At 48.8% G+C, this 25640-nt stretch overlaps 1 protein-coding gene across 4 annotated transcripts in view; it reads left to right on the top strand.

Moving 5' to 3' along the window:
* Positions 1–22897, top strand: part of OVOL2 (ovo like zinc finger 2) — a 69278-nt gene extending 46381 nt beyond the window's left edge. For 3 of the 4 annotated variants that reach the window (XM_032351481.1, XM_032351482.1, XM_032351480.1), the window contains 2 exons: positions 7948–8137; positions 20379–22897. In XM_032351481.1, the coding sequence (XP_032207372.1) occupies positions 7948–8137; positions 20379–20692 (504 nt within the window). In that variant the 3' untranslated portion in view covers positions 20693–22897. The remainder of the gene's footprint in view (positions 1–7947; positions 8138–20378) is intronic. The other variant, XM_032351483.1, reaches the window with a different exon arrangement.
* The last annotated feature ends 2743 nt before the right edge of the window (positions 22898–25640 follow it).

Below are 25640 nucleotides of genomic sequence, written 5' to 3'. Positions count from 1 at the left end.
ATCTCCTGAGGGAGAATTGGCTTCCCCTTGCCCCCGCCCCCATTGTAACTCACTGACCATGTGTCTGATATTTGGCTGACCAGACTCCTCTTCTTGACTCTAGACCTACCGACTGCAGGGAACATTCCTACCAGGCTCATATCCCCAGCACCTGGTACAGTAATTAATGCCTGACTCATAGGAGGACAGAAGTCAACATAGAATAGAAGTACAGGCAGGATGTAAATGACAACATTTGGAAGGAGATAGGGAGCAAGAAGAAACACAGATCTGGGAAAATATCTGGAAGACATGCTCAAAAAAAGGCTAAATTAATGAAGAGGGGGAAAAGGAATAAGAGAACCATGTAAGTGTTCATTGCACTGGGTTTTCATTTGAACATGGGTGAAGTGGGTTTAGTTGCAGACAACAGAATCCATTGTCGTTAGCTTCAGCTGAGCATGGTTAATGATAGAATAATAAATGGACCAAAAGAAAGACCAGGATATAATCCCAGAGACACACTGCAGAACTGGCCGCTAAGGGAGCTACACCCAGTGGCCTCTATGGCTGCCTGCTCCTGCATCCTGATGCCTCTGCCCAACGAACTCAGGCCCAAATTCAAATCTCCTAGTAGTGTATGTAAACTGGTGGAACCCAAGTCACATCTAAAACTGCAAGGGAGCCTGGGAAATGTAGTTTATAGCTTTTTAACCTCCATAGTATGGGACGGCCCACCAGGAAAAGTAGGAATAGATGCTGAGAAGAGTATCCATCCATAGGAACCACTACAGAGACCCTTAAAGCTTGTGTGGTCCAATCCCCTCATTTTCAAGGAAAGAAGGGAAAAGCCCAAAGGGGTTTCCTTGAATTTGACACAGTTTTTAGTAGCCAAGTCCAACCCAAGGATCCTTGTTCTTTTACGGTTGTTGTGTTGCATTGTGGGAGGTATCTTTGACACTGTAGCCATTAGGGTTGACAGTCTGACATGAAGCTGTTTCTCACCATGATATGAGACAAACAATAGGATTCATCCTCTCTGTCTCCCCCACACCATGCCCAGATCCTTGGGCATGTCCAGGGGAAGTATAGGTACAAGTTTTGAAGGTAACAGAGCACACCTAAAATCTCAATATGGGCACCTACAAGTTATGTGACCAAGGGCAGGTTAGTTCTCTTGGAGCCACAGTTTTTTCCTGGATTATAAGGATGTATGCTCTTCATTATCCCTGCGTTTGAAAAGGTTCTCTATTCTACCATATAGTGAAGTTGTGAACCCTAAAGAAGTGATACAGGGACCAGGAGGGAATTTTTTATCCCAAGGGAATTGGGTAATATGCCTAGCATGTTTTTTTGTTTGTTTAATTTTTTTAATGTTATTTATTTATTTATTTGAGAGAGAGAGCACGAGCAGGGGTGTGGGGCAGAGGCAGAGGGAGAAGCAGACTTCCTTCTGAGCAGGGAGCCTGATGTGGGGCTCGATCCCAGGACTCTAAGATCATGACCTGAGCCAAAGGCAGACACTTAACTGACTGAGCCACCCAGGTGCCCCTGTTTGTTTTGCTGTTGTTGTTGTTGTTGTTGTTGTTTTGTTTTTTTAAGTAATCTCTTTGCCCAACATGCGACTCCAGCTCATGACTCCAAGATCAGGAGTCCCATGCTCTGCCAACTGAGCCAACCAGGTGCCCCTTGCTTAGTGTGAAAATCTTATCCAGATGGCCACCACCTTCACAGTACTCTCCCACAGGAAATAGGACCATTAATAATTTAATAAACTTTTCTGTTGGAAGCATCAACAGAAAGTAAAGGATTTTTTTTTGCTTTAGAAGTTTGACAGGTAAGTGACCTTAGCCAGCTTTGAAGTTGGTCAGAGGGCCAGCCAAAGTCCCTACCTCCCAGACACTCCTGCAGTTTTCAGCAGCCCTGATACAATGATTGGTTTGTTTTTGCTGCAAAGACCTGTTCTTTTAGAAGACCTAGAGGGAAACCTGTGTGTTTTTTAAAATGAAAGTAGAGATCCTGCAGGAAACAGGTGCCCCCCAACCATGGGGCTGGAGAATCACTCAGTCTCTCAAGACGTCTTTCTTGCCCTAAATCAATCTCCAGACCGATGTCACCTCCCACCGTCCATGGTAGCTCCCACATTTCCTTAAGAAGCCTTTTGCGAAGGATTAATTTTGGATAAAGGGTGAGACTGTTGAGCTTTTCCAGAAGGTAGCATGGTGTATATACCCCGCGCCCCACCCCCTTGCCCCCTGCCCACCATCACGGCAGGTCTGGAGCAGTGCCCTATAATTAAACACCTTAGTGGGTTCCATATCAAAACACAGGAATATTGGGGCGCCTGGGTGGCTCAGTGGGTTAAGCCACTGCCTTCTGCTCGGGTCATGATCTCAGGGTCCTGGGGTTGAGTCCCGCATCTGGCTCTCTGCTCAGCAGGGAGCCTGCTTCCCTTCCTCTCTCTCTGCCTGCCTCTCTGCCTACTTGTGATCTCTCTCTGTGAAATAAATAAATAAAATCTTAAAAAAAAAAAAAAAAACCCACAGGCATATTGACACCAAAGGGGATGAAGTCTGCCTCGTAGCTCCGTGTCTGCTTGGGCCCACTTTTATGGCAGAAGGGAGATAGGTGAGAACGTTGGATTTCAGAGTTGTGGATGAAGGACTGGGCCTTGCCTGCTCATACTGAAGGTTAGTTCCCTTTTTTATTTTCTTTCCATCAGAGAGAAAATTCAAATGGGCAACAGAGAAACGAGAGATTTGGACCAATTACCTTTTATTCAGAGTCACAGAACTTTGGAACCTGTCTTATGAGTTACATGTTACTGACCTCCAGGACCTTTGCTTTTGTTTTTAAGATTTATTTATTTTATTTGAGAGAGAGAGCACAGTCAGGAGGGGCAGAGAGAGTCTTAAGCAGACTCCACACTTAGGGTGGAGCTCCACTCAGGGTGACCTCAGGACCCTGAGATCCTGAGTGGAGCTTAAAGCCAAAACTGAGTTCATTGCTTGACTCACTGTGCCACTCAGGCGCCCCCTCCAGGTCCTTTTTACATAGCTTTCCTTATTTAATTCCTTAACAATTCTGAGAGGCAGATACAGTTACTGTGCACGTATTACAGGCTTAGAGAGAGGGAGTAACCTCTCTCAGACTATACCCCACAGACTGTAAGTGGCAGAGCAGGGCTTGAACTTAAGGAAAAGGAAAACAGACTCTGCTCTTAGATCCTCGTGCTCCTGAAGATGGCTCATCTAATACCATTTTATCTTTTTTTTTTTTTTTAAGTCATCTCTACATCCAACGTGAGGCTTGAACTCACAACCCTGAGATCGAGAGTCACATGCTCCACCGACCAAGCCCACCAGGCACCCTGCCATTTTGTCATCCTTACACAGGGGAAGTTGTAGCTCAGGGATATTAAATGACATCCCACAAGTGGGTGATGGCAGGAGTAGGTTTTTATTTGATCCCTAACACTCCTTGTCTGTTTGTTCCCCTCTCATTCTGTAACCAAGATGGCCAAAACATAACTAGTTCGGGTCTACCTTGCAAAGTAGGGTAATGAGGTCAGATTTGGTTAACCTTATTTTGAACCTTTAGGAGGTCAGGTATTAGGTGTAAACCTCTGTAAACATTGTAAAGATGGACCAGTGACCTGGGGAGGGATTGCTGGTACTCAGTCCCCTGGGATGTCATTCCGGGAATTGGATATGTTGTCTGTATCCTGCAGCCCGTTCTGGGGGAGAACATTAGGAAATGTGGCAGATCTGGTTCCCTGGAGAGAATGTGACCCATTTCTTACTATTACAGTTCCCTGTTGCGCTTTCACGAATAACCCCACATTTAGCAGCCTAAGTGTATTTTTTCCAAAGACTTTATTTATTTGAGAGAGAGAGAGAGAGTACACACCTGAGCACAGAGTCAGGGGGAGGGGAGAGACAGAGGAAGAGGGAGAAGCGATCCCAGCTGAGCAGGGAGCCCGAAGCTGGGCTCTATCCCAGGACCCTGGGATCATGACCTGAGCCAAAGGCAGACGCCCAACCAACTGAGCCACCCAGGCACCCCTAGCTGCCTAACTTATTCTGTATTCTAGTTCTGCAGAATGACTGGGCTTAGTTGGGCCATTCTTGCCTGAGGTTTCTCTCATGTTTATGATCAGATGGTGGCGAACTAGAATATTCTGGGGGCTTGACTGGCTGGATCAGGTATCTGACAGCTGACACTGTTTCCTTTTTCTAGCTGCTTTAGTTACATGGTTCTACCGTCTTTTCAAAGCCTTTATGGATGGACATATAGGTAGTTCCTGGTCTTTTGCCATTACAGACAGAATTTCAGGGCACCTGATATGTGAAATATACTCTGGGATAAATTTCACATTTTGGAATTTATCCACAAATAGTCCTTCCTTTCTGAGAATTGAAATAGTCTGGCAGAAGCTGGCTTCATCAGCCATGGTCTTTTGCCATTTAATTAACTACACTTCTTTCAACAAGGCCCCTTTAAGGCTTCAGATATAATTTGTTAATGTCCGGGTGCTGGATTGGTCATAGAGAGGTGGCAAACAGTGCTTCATGGATTCCCTAAATGAGCCCCTTGGTGCGGGCTCAGTTTGCCGTCCTGTGGAATGGGGATGTATAGGAAGATAGAGAAATGGAAAATTTGCCTTTGTGGAGGCACACCTGAAGAATTTCTGTTTTTTTTTTTTTTTTTTGTTTTTCTGGTTTTGAAAACCAGAGGAAAACTCTTCCTGGGACTGCAGTTGGGGGGTGGGGGAGCTTAGTCCCCAGTCTCCTCCTCCCTTCTCAAGTTCTCCCCTGTGTTCAAAGGCTTCCTGTAGCTTGGTCAGATGATCCCCTGGGCCTGCACTCCCTTAAACTGTCACTAACCTCTTTTCTCTCTATCCTTCAAGATTTTATTCTGTTCAAGCAAAATAATGCCAGTGATTTAAGGTTTTCATCCTGGACTCTAATAGAAGGTATCCATATTACATGCAGAGCATTTTAAAAATAGGAATTTACCAAAAGGCTGAAAGTAAACAGGAGTTCGGGTTTGGAGTGTAAGTTGGCAAGGCTTTAAGAACATCCTGCAGGAACAGTTCTAGCTTTCTGCACGTTCTTAATCAAACTGCCTGGGTCAGTTGTCTGTGTTCTGTCACCAGCTCTCAGTGACCTTTCTCCTGTGTAGACTCGGCCTTCAGAAGCTCCAGATACTCAGTTTGCCAAGACTTGGGTCATCTTTGTCTTTTTTGTTGTTGTTGTTTGTTCTTTTTTTTGTTTTTTTGTTCGTTTGTTTGTTTGTTTTGATTTTATTTATCTATATGAGAGAGAGAGCACCAACAGTGGGGAGGAGCAGAGGGAGAAGAAGCAGCAGCTTCCCTGGGGACTTGATCCCAGGACCACCCAGGCACTCTGGGTCATATTTAGTCTTTCACAGCCCTTCAAGGGCTGCAATGCCCAGAATGGGGACCTCCAAGCAAGGAGAAGACCTGCCCCATCCTAGTGACAGAAATAGTCTTGGGCTCAACTGGGTCTCCCTCAGGATGAGGGCCAGGCCGTACCCTTTTGGGGGATACAGGGCAGAGCTAGGCTGTGAGCAGTTGGAAGGCCCAGGGTGGCTACCCATTGGGTCAACAACCCGACCCCTGAGGCCATCCTCCTCTGTGCCCTCCAGTGGCCCCTCTGTCTTTTGAATAGAGCTGAGTTTTTTGGGGGCCCCAGGGTAGAGCCCCAAGGAGGACGCTAGCTACCGTTCCCTGCTACCCCAGCCCTCTTTCATTAACTGCTCTCTTGGGTTCAGGCTTGTCATGCAGAACCACACGCAGTCTCCCTGTTGCCTAGTGCCCTCTTCTGGAATATTCTTTGCTGTTGCCCTTCTTTTCCTACTCATCTTTGCCTGGCTGAGGAGTGAGGCATCTCCCAGGAGAGTCTAGACTCTGCCACACCTGCTGAATCAGAACCTAAATTTTGACAAGAGCCCCAGGGGGTTTGTGTGCACATTGGGGTTTGATGGCCCTGGTCTCACTGGCACAGAAAACTGCTGGGGCAGAGGAAGCTGTAGTAATTGGAGAAGCTGCATCAGGGAGCGGGGAGCAGCTGAGCTGGGTCTTCGAGGAGGGTGATACCAAGAGTGGAGGGAAGCTGAAAGGTATTGGAGGTTATGGAGGTGTTGTGCCAGCAAGGACCGACTCTTCCTGTTAATGATGTTTGTATGAAAATCAGGTTATGAGCCCCCTTTGTAAATAGTGGAGCAGTCGGCTCAAGCTTCTAAAGGATTTGATTTGGTAACTAGGAAAACTTTGATGAATATATTGGCTCTGGTGTATTTCACCACTTAATTATAGATTTAAGTTTCTGCCTTTGAAGTGGCCAGCATCGTTGAGGGCATGTGGGACGAGAAGCCCAGGGCCTGGGTTTTTTGTTTATTTTGTGAGAATGAAGCTGTGGGGTCCTGACCAAGTCACTTCCCAAAGTGATCATGTTAGGTGTTCCTACTTTTGTGGGTCAGGAGCTGGGGTGTGGCCCGGCAAGGCAGCTCTACCCTGGGTGGCATCGGCCAGAGTCCCTTAGCTGATGGCAGACATGGGCTGGGCTGGGAGGCCCAGTGAGGCTTTATCTGGCATCTCAGTGGCTCTGCCAGTGGTCTTGTCCTCCCCATGGATGCTTGAGCTTCCTTGTAGCATAATAGTCTTACAAGGCAGCTGGCTTCCAAGAGGGAACATGTGGAAGCTGCGTAGTCTTTGTCTTTTTTTTTAAGAGAGAGAAAGGGCCCACAGTGGTGGGGGGTGGCCAGGGTCAGAGAGAGAGGAGTAGAATCCCAAGGAGGCTCCATCCTCGCTCAGCATGGAGCCCCAATGAGTGGGTCTCCATGTCACAACCTTAGATCATGACCAGAGACAAAATAAGAGTCAGACGCTCAACCGACTGAGCCACCCAGGTGCCCCCAGCTGCAGAGTGTCTTAAGACCTAGAAATTGGGGCGCCTGGGTGGCTCAGTGGGTTAAGCCTCTACCTTCGGCTCAGGTCATGATTCCAGGGGCCTGGGATCGAGTCCCGCATTGGGCTCTCTGCTCAGCAGGGAGCCTGCTTCTCCTCATCTCTCTCTCTGTCTGTCTCTCTGCCTATTTGTGATCTCTCTCTCTGTCAAATAAATAAATAAAAAAAAAAAAAAAAAAAAAAAAGACCTAGAAATTACCTAGGCCCTGCCCAGCTCCCCGGGGAGAGGAAAGAGTCTCCATCTGCTGATGGAGGGAGCAGCAGGCACAGGGAAGAAGGAATTGACCATGTCTGTCTTGGGGGACTCTGTACAACAGGCTCCATGCCCTCATCAGGACCTGGAGTCCTTTTTAAATGTTTTTTAAAAGATTTTATTTATTTATTTGACAGAGAGACACAGCCAGAGAGGGAACACTAGCAAGGTGAGTGAGAGAGGGAGAAGCAGGCTTCCCTCTGAGCAGGGATCCCATAGCAGGGCTTGAACCCAGGACCCTGGGATCATGATCTGAGCCGAAGGCAGACACTTAATGACTGAGCCACCCAGGCGCCCCTGGACTCCTTTCTTTCTGCCCTTCCATCCTCAGCACAGGCTTCCCCCTCGACGGTCCAGAGTGGCTGCTGGAGCTCCGGCCAGCGGGAAGGAGCAAAGAAGGAGGAGGGCACCACCTTCTCCCACCGCAGGAGTACCATCATCAGTCCCCTCGTCCAGCTTCCACTGACTTGCTGTCAGGCCCGCAAGCGTAGACGTTCGGGGGGAGCCATTGTGCCCAGAAATCACAAGTCTGTTCTGAGGCAGTTGGGATGAATGAATGTGGGACAGGGCTTTTGGTTCTTTCTTCCCCAAACCCCTTTGGAAGTTTTAGGGTTAGGGGTCAGTAGCCCCGGCCTGGCGAAACACGGGGGAGGTGTGCTCCCGGGCTGAGCTCATGTGCCCGTCTGCACTGAAGCCCTCACCCCCTCCTTCTCTCTCTCCCCAGTTCACCACAGGCACGTGCAGCGACCCCGCGGCCCACAGCTGCGAGCTGTGCGGCAAGGCCTTCCGCCTGCAGCGCATGCTCAACCGGCACCTCAAGTGCCACAACCAGGTGAAGAGGCACCTGTGCACCTTCTGTGGCAAGGGCTTCAATGACACCTTTGACCTGAAGAGGCACGTCCGCACGCACACAGGTGAGGACGGGGGCGTGCCCCTCGCGGTTGCTTTTGTTGGCGGAGCTCTCCTTGGCCACCAGAAGACCACATTGGGAGCGTGGAGCAGGGTGGCGTTTCTGGGGCATCTGGGCTCAGCTCTTGGCTGTGACACCAGGCAGCTGAGTCACCTTGAGCCCAGCAAAGCCTCTTTTCAGACGCTGTTTTCGCCTCTGTCTGGTGTGGTAATGGCCCAAGTTCTAGGGCCATTCTAGGGCCTCAAGATGGGTCACGGGCTGGAAGTGTTTTCGGAGTTGTGACCGCCGACACAAGACTCCCCAGGGGCAGAGTTCAGCTGTCACTGGGCTGACTGTTAGAATGGATTCTTGTGGTCTCACGGGTGGTGTCCTTTGCTTCTTTGTGGGGGTGTAAGCCTGTCTCAGATGGAGCTCCTGAGAGCTCAGGAAGAGAAGGAGATGTTGGTCTCCTGTGTGAGGCTGCCAAGTGTCTTCCTCCCCTTGGTCCTTCCTCAGTTTCCTGACCAATGAAGCGCAGACCTGGGTCCTTACCAGCTCAGTTCACAGAGAATCCTGGGGGTGCCCATTGGCCTCTCTCCCAGCCCTTCTGAGCCCTTCTGGTTAAGGCCTCATTAGTTTTAATTTAGAAACATCTGGCCGCTATACTTCCCCTTGAGGCCCACAGTTCCACACCTCCAAAGAGGGATCTTTTGAGGATAATTCTGAGGATGACATTTCCCTTCTGAAAATTCTCCAACTCTAGATGAGATGAAATCCAGACTTCTCATCTTGGTGGACTTCATGTAAGCTCCTTACACTCTGGGTCCCACCTTCAGATCCCCACCCCGTCTCATCCTGTCCCATTTCATCTCATGTAAACCCATCCTGTCCTGACCATTCAGACCCATCCTGGTCATGACCTGTTCTCCCTACAGCCTCATAGAATTTACTGTAGATAGTCTCCCAATCCTCCAGCCCTTTCAGAGTTCGGGGTTCCCTCTGGCATCTTGGTGGGATAGGAAGATGTCCATTGCTCCCTCCAGAGGGAGATCCCAGCACTTCTGTCCTCACCCAGGGCCCTTCTCTGATCCTGTCTATTCAGATTTCTTTTATAACCTTCATCACACTGTTTGGTTCTGAGAGTGCTGGCCAGGAGCTCTTTCCCTGGCCTGGGAAGAGTGTCCTCCGTCTGAGAGAGTAGGCTACCCTACTCAAAACTTCCTTTTTTCCTTTTATTTTTTTATTTAAAAATTTTTTTTTAAGATTTATTTGTTTATTTGACAGAGAGAGATCACAAGTAGGCAGAGGTAGGCAGAGAGAGAGGAGGAAGCAGGCTCCCCGCTGAGCAGAGAGCCCGATGCGGGGCTCGATCCCAGGACCCTGAGATCATGACCTGAGCCGAAGGCAGAGGCTTTAACCCACTGAGCCACTCAGGCTCCCCCCTTTTTTTCCTTTTAAAAAAACCTTTTCTGAAGTGGATTTTTCATTTAAATGGAGCATGCTGGAGAAGTGCTAGCAAATCATGAGTGTGTAGTTTGACGAGTTGAGGAATTTTTACAAAGTGAACACACCCAGATAACTAGCACTGAGACCTTGAAACATACTCCAGGAGTCCCCCTTATTCACGGGGATTCATTCCAAGACCTCAGTGGACGTCTGAAACCACAGGTTGCACCAAACACTATATATCCTATATGTACATAACCTATGATAAAGTTTAATTTATGTACTGGGCACAGTAAGAGATTAACAACAATAACTGCTAATAAAATAGAACAATTAGAGCGATATACTGTAATAGATGTTAAGTGAATGTTATCTCTGTATCTGGAAGTACCTTGTCGTACTAGACTCACCCTTCTTGTGATGATGTGAGATGATAAAATGAGTATGCCATGAGAGGAAGCGAGGCGAATGACGTTGGCACTGTGACGTAGTGTTAGGCTTCTGTTGACCTTCTGCTGATGGGTCAGGAGGAAGGTCATCTGTTTCTGGACTGCGGTTGACCATGGGTAACTGAAATCACTGAAAGCAAACCCACAGACAAGGGGCCTAACATTTGTCCAGCCCACAGAAGGCCCCACTCCTCTCTGTGTCACTATCCCCTTCCCTCCAAGAGGCACCGCTTGTGTGACTTGTAACAGCATGAATTACGGTGCCTGGTTTTGAGCATAGTAGAGATGGAATCATGTAGTGTGTCCTCTCCTGGGTCTGGCAGTAAGGCTTCTTTTTTAGTCCCTAGCAACCAGTGAATCAGCAAAAGTTTGATCTCTGTGTGGCCAGGCAGGCCCCTTAGGCTGGAGCAAGGAGGCTGCTGAGGGAGCAGTGGGCTGGCAGGGGTCCTGTGGGTTTGGGTAAGCTGGGTTTTTTGGGGAGGTGATCTCAGGAAGCATAATGAGGGGCTACGAGGGGAGATGGGGAGGGGAAGACAACCGATAAGAACCAGCTAATGAGCAGGTTATCACTGTGGACAGCTGGGGCTCAACCCCACTGGGGACCCTTTGAGGAACCATGTAGAATGCTCCATAGAATTGCTCCAGGGGTGAGGAAGCTGGGCTGTTTATCCAGTAACTCCCATTCCTCCCTGATGGGGAGGGACCTGGGACCCTCATTTCCTAGGCACCTCCTCCCCCCCCAGCCTCTTGCAGGTCTCTGGGGAGAGAGATGCAGGAAGGCAACTGACTTTCCTGGAACTGAGGTGACCCAGTGGAAGGCTCGGGGGTGGGGGGTGTTGACAGTGTCCTCTCAGGACAAGAAGGGTTAGCAAGCGAGGGGGGTGGCTTGGCAGAGGCTGGGAATCCCTGCAGAAGGTCACACATCTTCTTCAGACAGCAGCAAGCCCCGAGTCGTCACTTTCCTCCATGCCAGGCCCTCACCACTTAACGCTGCTGTCTCATCCCCAAGGAGTCAGCGAGCCCCACTTAACGGATGATCAGATGGGGCTCACTGAGGTCAGACAACCAGAAGCGGTGGAGCAGGGAACCAGACCAGCTCATGCTGGAGTTCATGGGCTTCCATTTTGTCAGTTCCTTCTCTGTTCCCTTTGCCTCCCAGTGCCTTCCTCAGCACGGGAGTCTGCGCGTGCATGTTCTGCGGCACCAGGATACCGGCAGAGTGAGCAAGGAGGAAGATGGCCGGCATCTCAGACTCCTGAGCTCCTCCCTCTCTTGCTCCTCGAAAGTGACATTTCTAGTGACTCTGAGGGGCTGAAAATTACTAAAGTTGGTGAATCATAATGCCTTCCACCTCGTGCTTTTCCTGAAGAGCTTCACAGTTTACTCCATGAAGGGAAAGCATCTAGGAGGGGAAGAGCTGCAGCCGTCCTGGCCACGGGTAGCCACCGAGCCCCCAGCGTGTGGCTGGTCCGACTGAGATGTGGTGTTAAGTGGAAAACACTAGATTTGGAAGATTTAATGCAAAATGAGAATGTAAACCATCTCAGTTTTTGATGTTGATTCCATGTTGGAATGGTAATATTTTGAATACATCATTGAAATTAATTTCACCTGTTTTCTTTTTACTTATTTATTTATTTGTTTGTTTTTTAGAGAAAGTACGTTTGTGGGGGAGGGGGCAAAGGAAGAGGGGAGAGAGAACCTTAAGCAGGCTCCACACTCAGCATGGGGCCCGTGTGGGGCTCGATCTCATGACCCTGAGATCATGACCTGAGCCGAGATCAAGAGTTGGATGCTCAACTGGCTGAGCCACCCAGATGCCCCTCTTTTTACTTATTTTAATGAGGCTACTGGACATCTTAAGATTACAGAGTGGCTTGCACTTTAATGTCTGCTGGACAGCATTGACTATAAGATCAAATCTACAGGTAATTTAAAATTTTTTCAAACATAATTTTGCTTCCTTAAGTGATCAACAAATAGAATTACAGAAATGTCTTGAACCTGTTTTTCCTGCCCTGGTTTATTTGCTGCTGGAGATGTACCTCCAGGTAATAAGGGACCAGAATGGGGAGCAAAGGGCTTACTGGCAAATTAGATGGTAGCAAACGAAAAAAGGGATTTCTGGCTTGGGGATGCAGCCACGCCAGCAGCGGAAGGAGCAGCCATAGCGTCCTGGTGGGAGGGCCTGCCCTGCCTTCCCTCGAGCTCTACATAAAAGGGTTAGTCAGTAAAAAGAGCAAAAATCTAGGATTCTCATCATCATTTTCAAAGTTCGTGTACATAACCTTCCTGGTTCCAAAAGACCTTACCAGAATGCTGGGTTTGATGAAGATGTGAAGGTCAGATTTTTGCTATTGACGGTTACAAGTAAATGTATTTTGACCAGAAGCAAAGATGTGTGAATGCAGATATGGGAGACAGTAGTTGAGTTAAGTCTGTATTTGCTTAGATTCCGACTGGACCAGTCATGACTCATTTAAAGACTTAGCTGGGATCCCAGGACCCTTCTATTGAGAACTGTGGCTACAGCGTCAATGAGGTGGGCAAAGAGAGTGGTGGAGAGAGCCAGGATTAATCTCTCCTTCCCCCAGGTCTCCTCCTGTCCTGTGCTGGGAGGGACAGGGCCTCTAAGGAAAGACTCAGAACACAAAGAGACACCTCGAAAGAGACCCAGGGAAACCAGAGCCTGTAAATATCTGACCTTAATATCCAAGTGGGTGAAAGAAAAGATTAAGGGTGTTTGGTTTGGTTTGGTTTGGTTTGTTTTGGTTGACTTCACCAAGAAAAAAGTAACTCAGAGGGTGTGTGTGTGTGATGGGGAGAGGGGATGTTAGTCAAACGGCATCTGATTCAAGGTTGGAAGACAGAAACTGATGCACAAAAACTAACATTTTGTGAAAACAGATCAGCAAACAAGGGCTGTTTTCAATCCAGACTGTCTTGGGTCAGGTTCCCTAGGAGCAGATTCTGAGATGTGCTTCTTGTAAAATGATTTCTTGAGGGAGGGGTCAGAGGAAACCTGGAGGGAGCGGGGAGGGGAGTTGAACAGGGCAGGGTCAGGGGGTGAGCAGAGATGTGGCCTCAGCCTGGTCCCACGGGGGCTCTGGGGTGTGAAAACACTATAGGCAAGTGGGGGACACTTGGATGTCAGTCAGACAGCCGCCTCTCCCCTGGGCTGGGCGGTCAGTTGCCCAGTGCCCATTCCTTGGAGAAGGGGGCAGTCGGGAGCCATTAGTGGGCCACACAGGATATATGCAGCATGAAGCACTAGCTAGCCAAGGGGGGTCTGCAAATGGACCAGCAGCTTCCCTGACACACATAGTAGAGGAAACTGCTCTATTTTGGAGTTGACGGGACCACTGAGGCCAGTGTGGGAGATTCTGGTCAAAATAGAGAGAAGGGGCCATGAGCTTGAAAGAAGTGAATGTGGAATGACTGGGTGGCTCAGTCGGTTCCAGATACGCCTTCAGCTCAGGTCATGATCTCTGGGTCCTGGGACTGAGTCCTGCATTGGGCTCCCTGCTCAGCGGGGTGTCTGCATCTCCCTCTGCCCCTCCCCCTCTGCTCAAGTACTCTCCCTCAAATAAATAAAATCCTAAAAAAAAAAAAAAAGAAAAGAAGAAGAAGAAAGAAACGAATGTATATTCCGTTCTCCTCCTGTGAAAAACATCATATCACGGGCCTGTTTTTAGAGAAGATTCTTTTGGGTTTGTTTCAATGTTTAGTTTGAACCAGCTGGAATGCCTCCTAAGAACGGCCATCCATGGAAGAAAATGATTTGCCTTGTAGCGGGGGATCCGTATTCTAGAATAAAATGTAATACCCAGCATTTGCATGTGTCGCACTCAGCACTGAGTACCCCACTTCACTGCTCAGGACCCAGCACCACCAGCGGCATGTGGGCGCCTGTCAGGCAGAACCACGTTCATCCAGGGCCACAGTGTGGCCCCGGCATTGTTGACTGGTATGGCCAGAAGTGCCAAGGTCCCTCAGACAAGTTCAGCATTTACTGAAAGTCTTTTATTTTCTTCTGGTTTGGAAAATGGCTACTGACTCTGTAAGAGACTCCAGCCAGTGAAGACGAGAACTTGTAAGCCACTCTATAAACAGCCGAGAAGGCCACACGCATCTGCGGGGTCCCCAGCGCAGACTTCAGGGGTCTCGTGCTGTGAGGAATAACCCACCTTGGTGATAACTTTCTGACTCTGGAATAAAGGAGGCCATTCCCATTGCCGGCCATTCCTGAGGAAGTTTCTGGAGTTCCAGGGAGAAAGCTGAGGAATGTAGACTCGAGGAGGCCGAGGCCGGGGAGGTGAGGAGGGGGCATGGGCCCACCGCAGTATCTGCCCCACCCCTTGGGACGCCCTCTGGCCTTATCTTCCATCGGGCCACATTGAGAGGGACTGGAAGGCAAACAAATCCCATCTTGATTGAAGAAGAGGAAACAATAGTGTCTTTGTTTGGAACCTACGGGGAAGGATTGACTTGTCCAGGAAAAATGCAGATTGGGAGAAGTTTGGAGTGGGGCAGATGGCAGAAAAAGAAGAAAGGAAACCACGGCTAGGGAGTTCAAGGATGTCCGGTGGGATTGCCTCCTGGGCTCATCAGGCTGTCCGGGCTCTATTTCATTTTGACTTACTTTTCAGCTAAAGAAATAATAGGAAAGCGGGGGGTGGAAATGAAAGGGAAGCCTTCCTCCCCTCCCAAGTCCTTAAAGTTCCATGCCCGAAAGCAAACCACCAATTAATATTTATCCCCCAAAGTTGTTAATACACATTGCTTTTTTCATGTCATATGTGCCTTGGATCCTCTTTCATATCTATACAGGCAGACACGCCTCTTTTTAATAGTTGTCAGGGCATTTCTTAATATGAGATTATGACCATTCCAGTGTGGAGGCACCATGATTTCCCCTTGTCCCAAATGATGAACTTGTTTCCATTCTCAGAGTTGTCTTCCCCTCAATTCTTTTCTTCCTTCCTTCTTTCCTTAAATGTAAGACTGCCGTGAATATTACACCTCCTTTGTCTACCTGTGTCCATCTTTCTGTAGATAATTTCCTTAAGATGGGCCAGAGGTCAACACATGGCAGTCTTTGGTAGGCATGGCCACCAATACACATAGCAGTCTTTGGTGGCCACGGCCACCAGGGAGGCTGCCCTGAAGACCCACTCCCACAAGGAGGACTGTAAAAAGCTTCTTGCCGAAGTTTGTGATTGTACAAGTTCAGCAAGGGAGCACTGGGCTGTGGCAAGGAGAGCACGCAGAAAGTACCTGTAGCCAAGAATTTTCTTTGGAGATGTGTGATACAAAGCTTGATTTTGGTAATAGGAATATAAAATTTGAAGAGAAGAAACCCTTTTGGATGACCCAATGCAGTGTTTTTTTGGATAAGGTCAGAGAGGCCATTTGGCACAACATTCCAGAGGGTCACCAGCAAAATGGAGGTCTCTCCACTCTTCTCTCCACCAGACCCTCATGACCATATTGAAAACAATTACCCTTTTTCTCTCTGCACCGGGAAATAAACAACACATCCCAAAGTGCGTGTGAAGTGTCTATATTGAGCCAATGGAAAGACATACTACATATGTACCCGCCAGCCAGTTTAGGAGGAGAGCATACTGTTGAGCTGGACTGTAAACTCTCAGGGCTGTATCCCACTGAGTACATAATATGTGCTGGGCCCTTTGCAGGTGATGTCGCCATTAATCCTCTGACCAGCCTAACAAGGGGGTATGAATGTTATTCCCATTTTGTGGGTGAAGAAACTGAGGTCTGGAGGGGCTCAGCCATCCATCGTGGGCTCACGTGATGAGTGGCAGATGTGTGATGCGTGGGTTTTCAGAGGCCTGGGACTCTGGCTGGGTGGTGTCAGTAGGTTAATGATGTTTGGTGCAGCTGTGGTTTCGAGTTCCAGTATCCCGCTCCAGACAGGGGCAAGGTTGGCCTTGGCTCCAGAGCACTAAGGTGGGTGAGTCCCCAGAGTTGGGGAGGCCTTGGCATCAGTCCCCTTTGCCCAGGTGTCCTCTCTGCCCACCTTCATCTCCCACCCACCCCTGAGTTCATGGCGGGCTGGGGATTCTGGGAAGAAGAGTCACCTGGGGGCTGCTGCATGACCGTGCCTGCTTGCATCAGTGAGTGATGGATGAATGTGGTATTTCCAGAGAGGGGAGTTGAAGCAGGTGTGCAAAAGTCAGAATTGCCCTAACTGCAGTTTTTGGTGCTGGCAGTCTAACATCCATCTTGGTGTCTGTGAGTCCCTGGTCCTCTGAGCCCGGCCGTCCCTGGGAAAAGCCCACCCGCAGCAGTCATCCCTATTCTCTCTATCGTCTGGATGATGCAGGGCTCTGGAATCTCTAGCCTTTGCTGCCCTGGGCCTTGTTGGGGGTTCTGTCTGTGGAAGGGGCTCGGCCGACCTGCTGGCTGCAGAAGGAAATGTGCTCCCAGCACGCTTACCTCTGCCAGGGGATAGGGATCTGGCAAAGCCCTGGTCAGCAGCCACTTCAGATCACCTTTCTGGGTCACCGATGGGGCGGGGCTTCCTAGAGCAGGATTGGAAACATCCTTTCCTGGGGGGCCTAGGAGCTCGCCGGGGGGTAAGTGTACTGTCCTCTCCACGTGTTTAGTTTGGATGTTTTAAAACAGTAGTGGGTTATTTCCAATAACTATTGAAAGGAGTAACTGGTCTCTGGGTGAATTTCTTTAAAAAAAAAAGATTTTATTGGGGCACCTGGGTGGCTCAGTTGGTTAAGTGTCTGCCTTCGGTTCCGGGCATGATCCCGGAGTCCAGGGGTCCAGTCCCCACACAGGACTCCGGGCGCAGCAGGTAGCCTGCTTCTCCCTCTCCTCCCTGCTCCTGCCCTCTCTCACTATCTCTGTCTCGCTCTCTCCAATAAATAAAATCTTAAAAAAAAAAAAAAAGACTTTATTTATTTATTTGACAGAGAGTATAAGCGGGGGGAGCAGCAGGGAGAGGAAGAAGCAGGCTCCCCACTGAGCAGGGATCCTGATGTGGCACTCCATCCCAGGACCCTGGGATCATGACCTGAGGCAAAGGCAGATGCTTAACTGACTGAGCCACCCAGGCACCCCACTTAAATTTGCCAGTTTCTTCAATCTCTTTGTTTCTTAAATGTCTTTCTCTGGGCCCGTAGGGGTTCATTAATTCCTTCATTGAAAAATTATTTGCTGAGCACCTATTATGTGCCTTCCCAGTGCCAAGGCTTAGAAAGGAGTTTCTTAACTTCTGGCAGTTGTTCTAGAGTGTGTGGAATGTAAGATCGACCTGCACTCTGCCTGAATTGAATTGCATTGACCCAATACACCTTTTTCACATACATGTTACAGGATATGCTTCCCATGTGTGCTTCTGGACATGGACTGCATGAAAAGTGGAAGGGTTTGGTTTCCAAACCCTTCGGGTGGTTGGATGGAGCTGGGGGGAAATAGTTTTTTTCCATTTCAACTTCCCTTATCATCTGCCTTTAAGAAAATGGGGGCATGTAACCTGGGAGAGAAAATACTGAGGCCAGGGCTGCTTTCAGACCCTGAAGTACCATCCTCATGCCTCGTTTGGTAGAATTTGTCCGCGAAGCCGCCTGGTCCTAGACTTTGTTCGTTGGGAGTTTTTTGGTTACTGATTCAATCTCCTTGCTGGTCATGGGTCTCTTCGAATGTTCGTTTCTTCCTGCTTCAGTTTTGGTCATGCCTCATTTGGCGTGGAGTTAGACATGTGACTCCCAAAGAGATCCCCGGACACGCAGCCTTCCCATCACCTGGGAATTCGCTAGAAACACGGGAGTCTCAGCCCTACCCCAGAACGAGAAACACCAGGGCTAGGGCCAGGAGTCTGTGTTCTGGTGAGCCCCTTGGGTTTGAGGACCATGGCTCCACATTCCATTCAGTCTGGGGGGTGGGGGGCTGCGACTCTGCATGGCCAGAAGCTCCCAGCGGGTGCAGTGTGACTGTTGGCCCCAGGAGCAAAGACGAGGACCCGGTTGTTACAAGGCAGTCAGCCTATCTCTGGCTTGTGAGAGATGGCATTTGGGTATAGCCGTCTGACAAAACACCACGGTACTGTTGAAAAGGAATGAAACTGAGCTGTAGGCACCAACATGGAGAAATCCTTCAGAGCATTGTGAAGCTAAAAAAGTAGATTTTGAAAATATCTTTGGATAAGTTTGCTTCCATTAAAGCCAGGATAGTAAAATCATCATAAATTCCATTTTCGTGTTTAAAAATATATATATTGAAACATTTTTAAGTGTGAGTTTTAATTCAGCTACTTTTCAATTGTGCATTGTGTTTTTTCAACAGCTAGAACTTTATGGGGGAAAATAATAACCATTTAAGAAATACATGAAAACATCTACATGGAGTGCGTGTTTTTCCTTTCGCCTCAAGCTGGAGGATGGTGTTGTTGGGTCTTGTCCTTGTTTAAGATTTTTGATAACTCGTTCCTATGGATTTTTTTTTTTTTTAATGTGTTTCAGTTTTTTGAAGTATTATCTCACTGGATTGATGAGTTTTTGGCAGGCCCTTAAATTCTGCATCGGAGGCTTTGGGGATTCCTGTAGGGGATGGCTCTGCTGGCCTCTGGGCTCTAAGATGATCCCCGGTGGAGATGGCACATGGGAACTCTCCATCTAGAAGGCAAGCCCCACCGATATTAGCCCAATTTGAAGGCCAGTGAGAGATCTGGTTTGGAAATGCTTTCATAACTGTAGCAGATGCTACCCGTGTCCAGCCCACGCCCCTGGCTCCTGCCATTTCTGGGCACACCCATCCCTGTTGCAACTGCCCACACCTGCTACTCTGTCTGAGAGCGTTCTTGCTGGCACCAGACAGGGAGGGAGAATCGGCACCCCCCAGGGACAGCCCCTGACAGGCTGCTGGAGGGGGTGGAAATGGGGGTGGGGGGTGGTGGGGGGTGGAGACCATAGCTGTGTGGGGCGAGATGACTCAGAGTTGAGTGCTCTACCTTGTCCCTTCACCTTGTCCAGTGGAACTGGACTCTGGTCGCTCACAGCAGTGACTGCCTTGCTGTCCCCACCTTGTAGGGCTCCTTCCTCTCGCTGCCGCACTTCTTTCTTCACTCCGGACTGGAATCCTTTTTACAGGGTCTATTTCCAGGAAAACCACAAGTAAAATAAAAACAAGGTTTGGGGCGCCTGGGTGGTTTAGTGGGTTAAGCCGCTGCTTTCGGCTCAGGTCGTGATCTCGGGGTCCTGGGATCGAGCCCCACATCGGGATCTCTGCTCAGCAGGGAGCCTGCTTCCTCCTCTCTCTCTGCCTGCCTCTCTGCCTGCTTGTCATCTCTCTCTGTCAAATGAATAAATAAAATCTTTAAAAAGCAAACAAACAAACAAACAAAAACAAAACAAGGTTTACTTTGCCCACTGTAAAATCAAAACATTGAGGCGTACAAGTGGGAAAACCAAAAACCTTTACTCCCAAAGCCAGGTGGTGTTTCTTTGCTAAGTTGGCATCTCTTTTTATCTTTGCTCATGTGGATGTTGGGAACCCTTGGGAATCGTTTTCCTCATGTTGAGTCCCTGGTCAGGCTGATTTTTTTTTTCCCAGCCCTCAGCTCCTGGCAACCATTTATCCACTCTGTTCCTTTGGGTTTGACTTTTATACACACACAAGTGGTACCACGCAGTATTTGCCTTTCTCTGGTTTATTTCACATAATGCCCTCACAGTTCATCCACGATATTGCACATAGCAGGAGTTCCTTCTTTCTCGTGGCTGAATAATACTCTCTTGTATAAATATACCACATCTTTTTTATTCGTGCATTCGCTGATGGACACTTAATGTTATTTGGATGTCTTGGCTGTTATTAATAATGCTGCAGTGAACGTGGATGTCCCGATGTGTCTTTGAGATCCTCTTTTCATTTCCTTTGGAAACAGATCCTAGATGAGAGATTTCTGGATCACATGGTAGTGCTAATTTTTGTTTTTTGGGGAAACCTCCATACTGGTTTCCATAATGGCCGCATCAGTTTACATTTGCACCAGCAGTGCACAAGGGCTCCCTTTTCTCCACATCTTCAAGGACCCTTGCTATCTCTTGTCTTTGATGATAATCATCCTAACAGGTAGGAGATGATATTTCATTGCAGCCGTGATTCATGTTCTCCTGACGACCAGCTGTGTGGAGCACTTTGTCACGTACCTGTTGGCTCTTTGCTTGCCTTCTTTGGAAAAAAGATCTGTTCGGTTCCTCTGCCCGGTTTTGAATCAGGAGGTTTGGTTTTCTGCTATTGGGCTGTGCATCATGTTTTTAAATGGCTTCATGGTTGGGAGGCTCTGGCGTGACTGTGACCCACTGGTAATATGTCTGCCCATCAACCTTGCAGGCATTCGCCCCTACAAATGTGACATCTGCAACAAAGCCTTCACCCAGCGCTGCTCCTTGGAGTCCCACCTGAAGAAGATCCATGGGGTGCAGCAGCAGTATGCCTACAAGCAACGCCGGGACAAGCTCTATGTCTGCGAGGATTGTGGCTACACGGGCCCCACCCAGGAGGACCTGTACCTGCACGTGAACAGTGCCCACCCAGGCAGCGCCTTTCTGAAAAAGACGTCCAAAAAACTAGCGGCTCTTTTGCAAACCAAGCTGATGTCCATGCGCCCAGGGAATGCCAACCTGAGCGAGGAGGAGGAGAAGTGAGGAGGAGGAGGCAGCCAGAGCTGCTGTGTTTACAGGGATTTGGGGTTTTGAAGGCTCCCCCAACCCCACTTGGGTTCAGTTCATCCTTCTGCCCTTCCAGGGTGGAGGCGGAGCTGGGGGATCTGTTCTAAGGGTCATCAGTGAGAATCGTGGTGGCAGGCCCTCTGTAACCCACATCCTGTTGACAGTCACATTAACAAAAGTTTGTGGATGGTCACGATCACTGTAAGGCATTTTTCTTTCTTTCTCTCTCCTTTTTTTTTTTTTTTAGGATTTTCACATGTGGAGGCCGAGGTGTTCTTAGAGAGACTCATTTTATGGTGCCTTGAAATAAAAGTACTTCCACTTGCCATGCTCCTCAAGCAAGGAAAATGATTTTATTATTCCAAAAGAGTTTACAGGAATTATTTTAATAAATGAAATGTTCTTGTGAAATTATAAAACAAAACAGAGCATTGAGTTCTAGCTCCCTGATTAGGGCCTAATGTGTGACCTTCGATTTCAGGTCGTTTGGGGCGAATGACTTTGTATTGGCAGGTGGGTTTGAAGAAGCAGATCTTGAGTACGGGGTAGGAGGGCCAATGGACAGGTGCCCCAAGGCAGGTGGGCAGAGAAGCCTGGGGTGGACGGGGAAGGTCACTCCTGAATGCTTTCGTCATTTTCCGTGGCCCTGGGTTACTGTAGAGCTGCTTCTGGCTTTCTGGGGCTGGGACTTGACTTGCTGGTTGCAGGTGAAGCCCGCAGAAGCGGGACCGCCAGGAGCGCTCCCTGGCCAGGTGCAGGGCTGTGGTCTTGCGGGAGGGAGAGCCGTCTCCTTCAGGGCATGTGACTTTGGAGCACTGTGACCTTTGGCCACCTGGATCGCCTCACCTGGGAGGCCTGGCTCCAGAGGCCCAGGACGTTCACAGTAAAGCAGACCTGAGACCGAGATAGGGCAAAGGAGAGGCAGCAGCCTCAGGGGACAAGAGGGGTGGTGAGGTGGTTTCCAGGGTCCTTTGGTGACTGGGGGGGTAGCAGGAAGGGCCCAAACCCTCAGGGAACCCTGGTGGCTGAGAAAGGGATTTTCCCCAGTCTAGGGAGCTGTGGGAACTGAGCGGAGTGCTCATCTCCTGTACCCCGCAGTCCTTCGGCGGGCTTCCCCTGTTGCCCTGGGTCTGACAGCCCCAGCTTCATTTCCTCCCCGGAAGAGGCAGATCTTGCATCAGGACCAGGCTGCTTCTTGGGCTGGGGAACATTTGGGTGATGGCCCTTCTTTGTCTGCTTTCCTCTCCGTCCTCTTTCCACCTCTGCCTGCTTCACTCCCTCCCCCAATGTCCTCCTTTCCCACACCGCAGGCCAGGCATCATGCCAAGATCTGGACAATTTCCGTGGCGTGGCCTCTAACTTGAGTTAACATCAGTCTTGCCAGTCGGCTCCCCTTTCTGAAGGGAGTGAATAAACCCTTCTGTGGAGCATCTGTGATGTAGGGCACCCCTGGCTGTGCAGCGTTCTCTGGAGCAATCCTCAGAGCTCTCCTGAAGGGGTCAGCGTCCCAGTGCCAGGAGCAGATGAGGCAGCTGCAGGGGCCATCGGCTGGTGGTGGGAGCAAAGGGCCAAGAATCCTAAACCCGGTCAAAATCCCACTTTTCCTCTCCCCACACTTAAGAAAGGCAAGAGCCACCTCCCCCGCCCCCCACCAAGTTCAATTGGAACTAAAGGAGAGGCAGGCATGAGGCTAGGGCAGGCTTTGGGAGATCCTCACACCTCTGGTTTCTCTAAACGGCGGCACTCAGTGCCCCAGAGCCATCCTGCTGGGTGGATGTGGTCCTGCTGGGCCTCGCACGAAGACCTGAGAGCTGAGACCACAGCACCATGTGGTCTACATGGCCATGTCCAAGTGTTCACGGTGACTGGGGATGCACTTGGGACCTGGAACAGCAAAGTAGGAAGTTGTGAAGGCTCTTAGGGCCTCCCGGGATGGCCAGCACTGAGGGCTCTGCCCTGGGGGCAGGGGGCCAATTGTTGACATCCTGTCGTGTCTCCTAGAACTTGGTACAGGGAAGGGAGTCTAGAAAGTGTTTGATTTGCTTTCCATAGTTATCTGGGTAATTCTGACAACAAAAATGATAAGGGAATATCTAAACGACTGTCTGGGGCAGCTGGCCTGTGTCCTGTTTTGCGCAGGGAACTGTGAACCAGCTGGAAAGATATTCTCTCTAGGGATGGATTTTTATTTATTCACATATTTTAATTTTTTTTTTTTTTTTAAAGTAAGCTCTATGCCCAGCCTGGGGCTTGATCTCATGACCCTGAGATCAAGAGCTATATGCTCTCCTAATTGAGCCAGCCAGGCGCCCTGGGACCGATTTTTATTAAACAGAACTCTTTTGGTTGCTAGTGACAGAAACTCAGTTTATTTATTTATTTATTTATTTTAATTTTTTTATTTTTTATAAACATATATTTTTATCCCCAGGGGTACAGGTCTGTGAATCGCCAGGTTTACACATTTCATAGCACTCACCAAAGCACATACCCTCCCCAATGTCCATAACCCCACCCCCCTTCTCCCAACCCCCCTCCCCCCAGCAACCCTCAGTTTGTTTTGTGAGATTAAGAGTCACTTATGGTTTGTCTCCCTCCCAGTCCCATCTTGTTTCATTGATTCTTCTCCTACCCACTTAAGCCCCCATGTTGCATCACCACTTCCTCATTATCAGGGAGATCATATGATAGTTGTCTTTCTCTGCTTGACTTAATTCACTAAGCATGATACGCTCTAGTTCCATCCATGTTGTCGCAAATGGCAAGATTTCATTTCTTTTGATGGCTGCATAGTATTCCATTGTGTATATATACCACATCTTCTTGATCCATTCATCTGTTGATGGACATCTCGGTTCTTTCCATAGTTTGGCTATTGTGGACATTGCTGCTATAAACATTCGGGTGCATGTGCCCCTTTGGATCACTACGTTTGTATCTTTAGGGTAAATACCCAGTAGTGCAATTGCTGGGTCATGGGGCAGTTCTATTTTCAACATTTTGAGGAACCTCCATGCTGTTTTCCAGAGTGGTTGCACCAGCTTGCATTCCCACCAACAGTGTAGGAGGGTATTTATTTTTTTTTAAAGATTTTATTTATGTGGGGCAGCTGGGTGGCTCAGTGGGTTAAAGCTCTGCCTTCGGCTCAGGTCATGATCCCAGTGTCCTGGGATCAAGACCTGCATCAGGCTCTCTGCTCAGGGGGGAGCCTGTTTCCTCCTCTTTCTCTGCCTGCCTGTCTGCCTACTTGTGATCTGTCTGTCAAATAAATAAATAAAAATCTTTAAAAAGAAAAAAAATATTTTATTTATTTATTTGATAGACAAAGTTTGAGGCCCACATCAGGTGTAGAGATTACTTAAAAATAGAATCTTTAAAAAAAAATAAAATGGCTTTAACAGAAAAGAGAATGTATTGGCTGACAAATCTAGGGTTTGTTTCAGCTTCAAGGATGGCTGGATCTAGGTGCTTAAATCGTGGTATCACTCATCTTTCTCTCTGTCTTACATCTGGTTTTCTCACAGGTGACTTCTTTCTCAGGCAGGTTCAGGTGGGGGCCTCATGGCCACCACTGCTGGACTCCTGTCCCATAGTACAGCAGCTCAGCAGAAAAAGGGTCTGATTTTGGGCTGATGCTTCTTGTCTCTGAGTGGCCTGATTTGGCTCTTGGGTCCATCCCTGATCCCATCGCTGTGCACTGAGAGATAAGGGGTATAGGCTTTGTTGGCCAGGCCTGAGCTGTATGCTCCTGCCTCCCCTGAAGCCAGGGTGGTGTGAACAGGTCATAGGAAAGTGGTTCCCCAGCAGAAAAGTAGGTGCCATGACCAGAGAGGAAATGGGTGTTGGTGAGGTTTCCTGGCTAGGACAAGGCACAGCTGTTCTAAAAAAATTCCCTCCAAATTCTGTGGGTTAAAGAAGAGAGAAGATAATTTCTTGCCAACAGTTCTGGATTGGTGGTGGCTGTCCTTATGCCATCACTCAGAGACCTGGACTACTTCTTTTTTTTTCTTAGAGACTTATTTATTGGCATGCCTGGGCAGCTCAGTCGGTTAACCGTCTGCCTTCAGCTTAGATCATGATCCCAGCATCCTGAGAGTCCCGCATTGGGCTCGTCCCTCTCCCTCTGCCCCTCCCCCTACTTGTGCTTGCACACACTCTCTCTCTGTCTCTCAAATAAATAAATAAAATCAAAAAGATTATTTATTTGACAGAGAGAGAGAGATCTATGAGCATATATTTTTTTAAAGATTTTATTTATTTATTTGACAGACAGAGGTCACAATTAGACAGAGAGGTGGGTAGAGAGAAGTGGGAGGGAGCAGGCCCCCTGCTGAGCAGAGAGCCCGATGTAGAGCTTGATCCCAGGACCCTAAGATCATGACCTGAGTCGAAGGTAGAGGCCTAACCCACTGAGCCACCCAGGCGCCCCAAATAAACTCTTTTTTTTATTTTTAAAGATTTTATTTATTTATTTGACAGACAGAGATCACAGTAGGCAGAGAGGCAGGTAGAGAGAAGGGGGGGAAGCAGGCTCCCTGCTGAGCAGAGAGCCCGACGCGGGGCTCGATCCCAGGACCCTGGGATCATGACCTGAGCCGAAGGCAGAGGCCCTAAGTGTTAACCCTCAGTGGGTTAACACTGAGCCACCCAGGCGCTCCCCAAATAAAATCTTGTTAAAAAGCATTATTTATTTACTTATTTCAGAGAGAGAAAGAGCAAGCTGGAGGGGGATGCAGAAGCAGAAGGAGAGAATCTCAAATGGACTCCAGGCTCAGTGCAGAGACCGATGTGGGGCTCAATCCCATGACCCTGAGATCACAACCCAAGCAGAAATCAAGAGGCAGATGTTCAACCAACTGAACCCCCCAGGTCCCCGAGGGACCTGGACTTATTTTCTTTGTTGCTCTACCATGCCCTAGGACAC

The sequence above is a fragment of the Mustela erminea genome, chromosome 7 (assembly GCF_009829155.1).
Source record: "Mustela erminea isolate mMusErm1 chromosome 7, mMusErm1.Pri, whole genome shotgun sequence".
In the NCBI taxonomy this organism is placed as follows: domain Eukaryota; kingdom Metazoa; phylum Chordata; class Mammalia; order Carnivora; family Mustelidae; genus Mustela; species Mustela erminea.
Note: the sequence above shows the minus strand (reverse complement) of the source record. Positions and strands in the feature narration are given on the sequence as shown.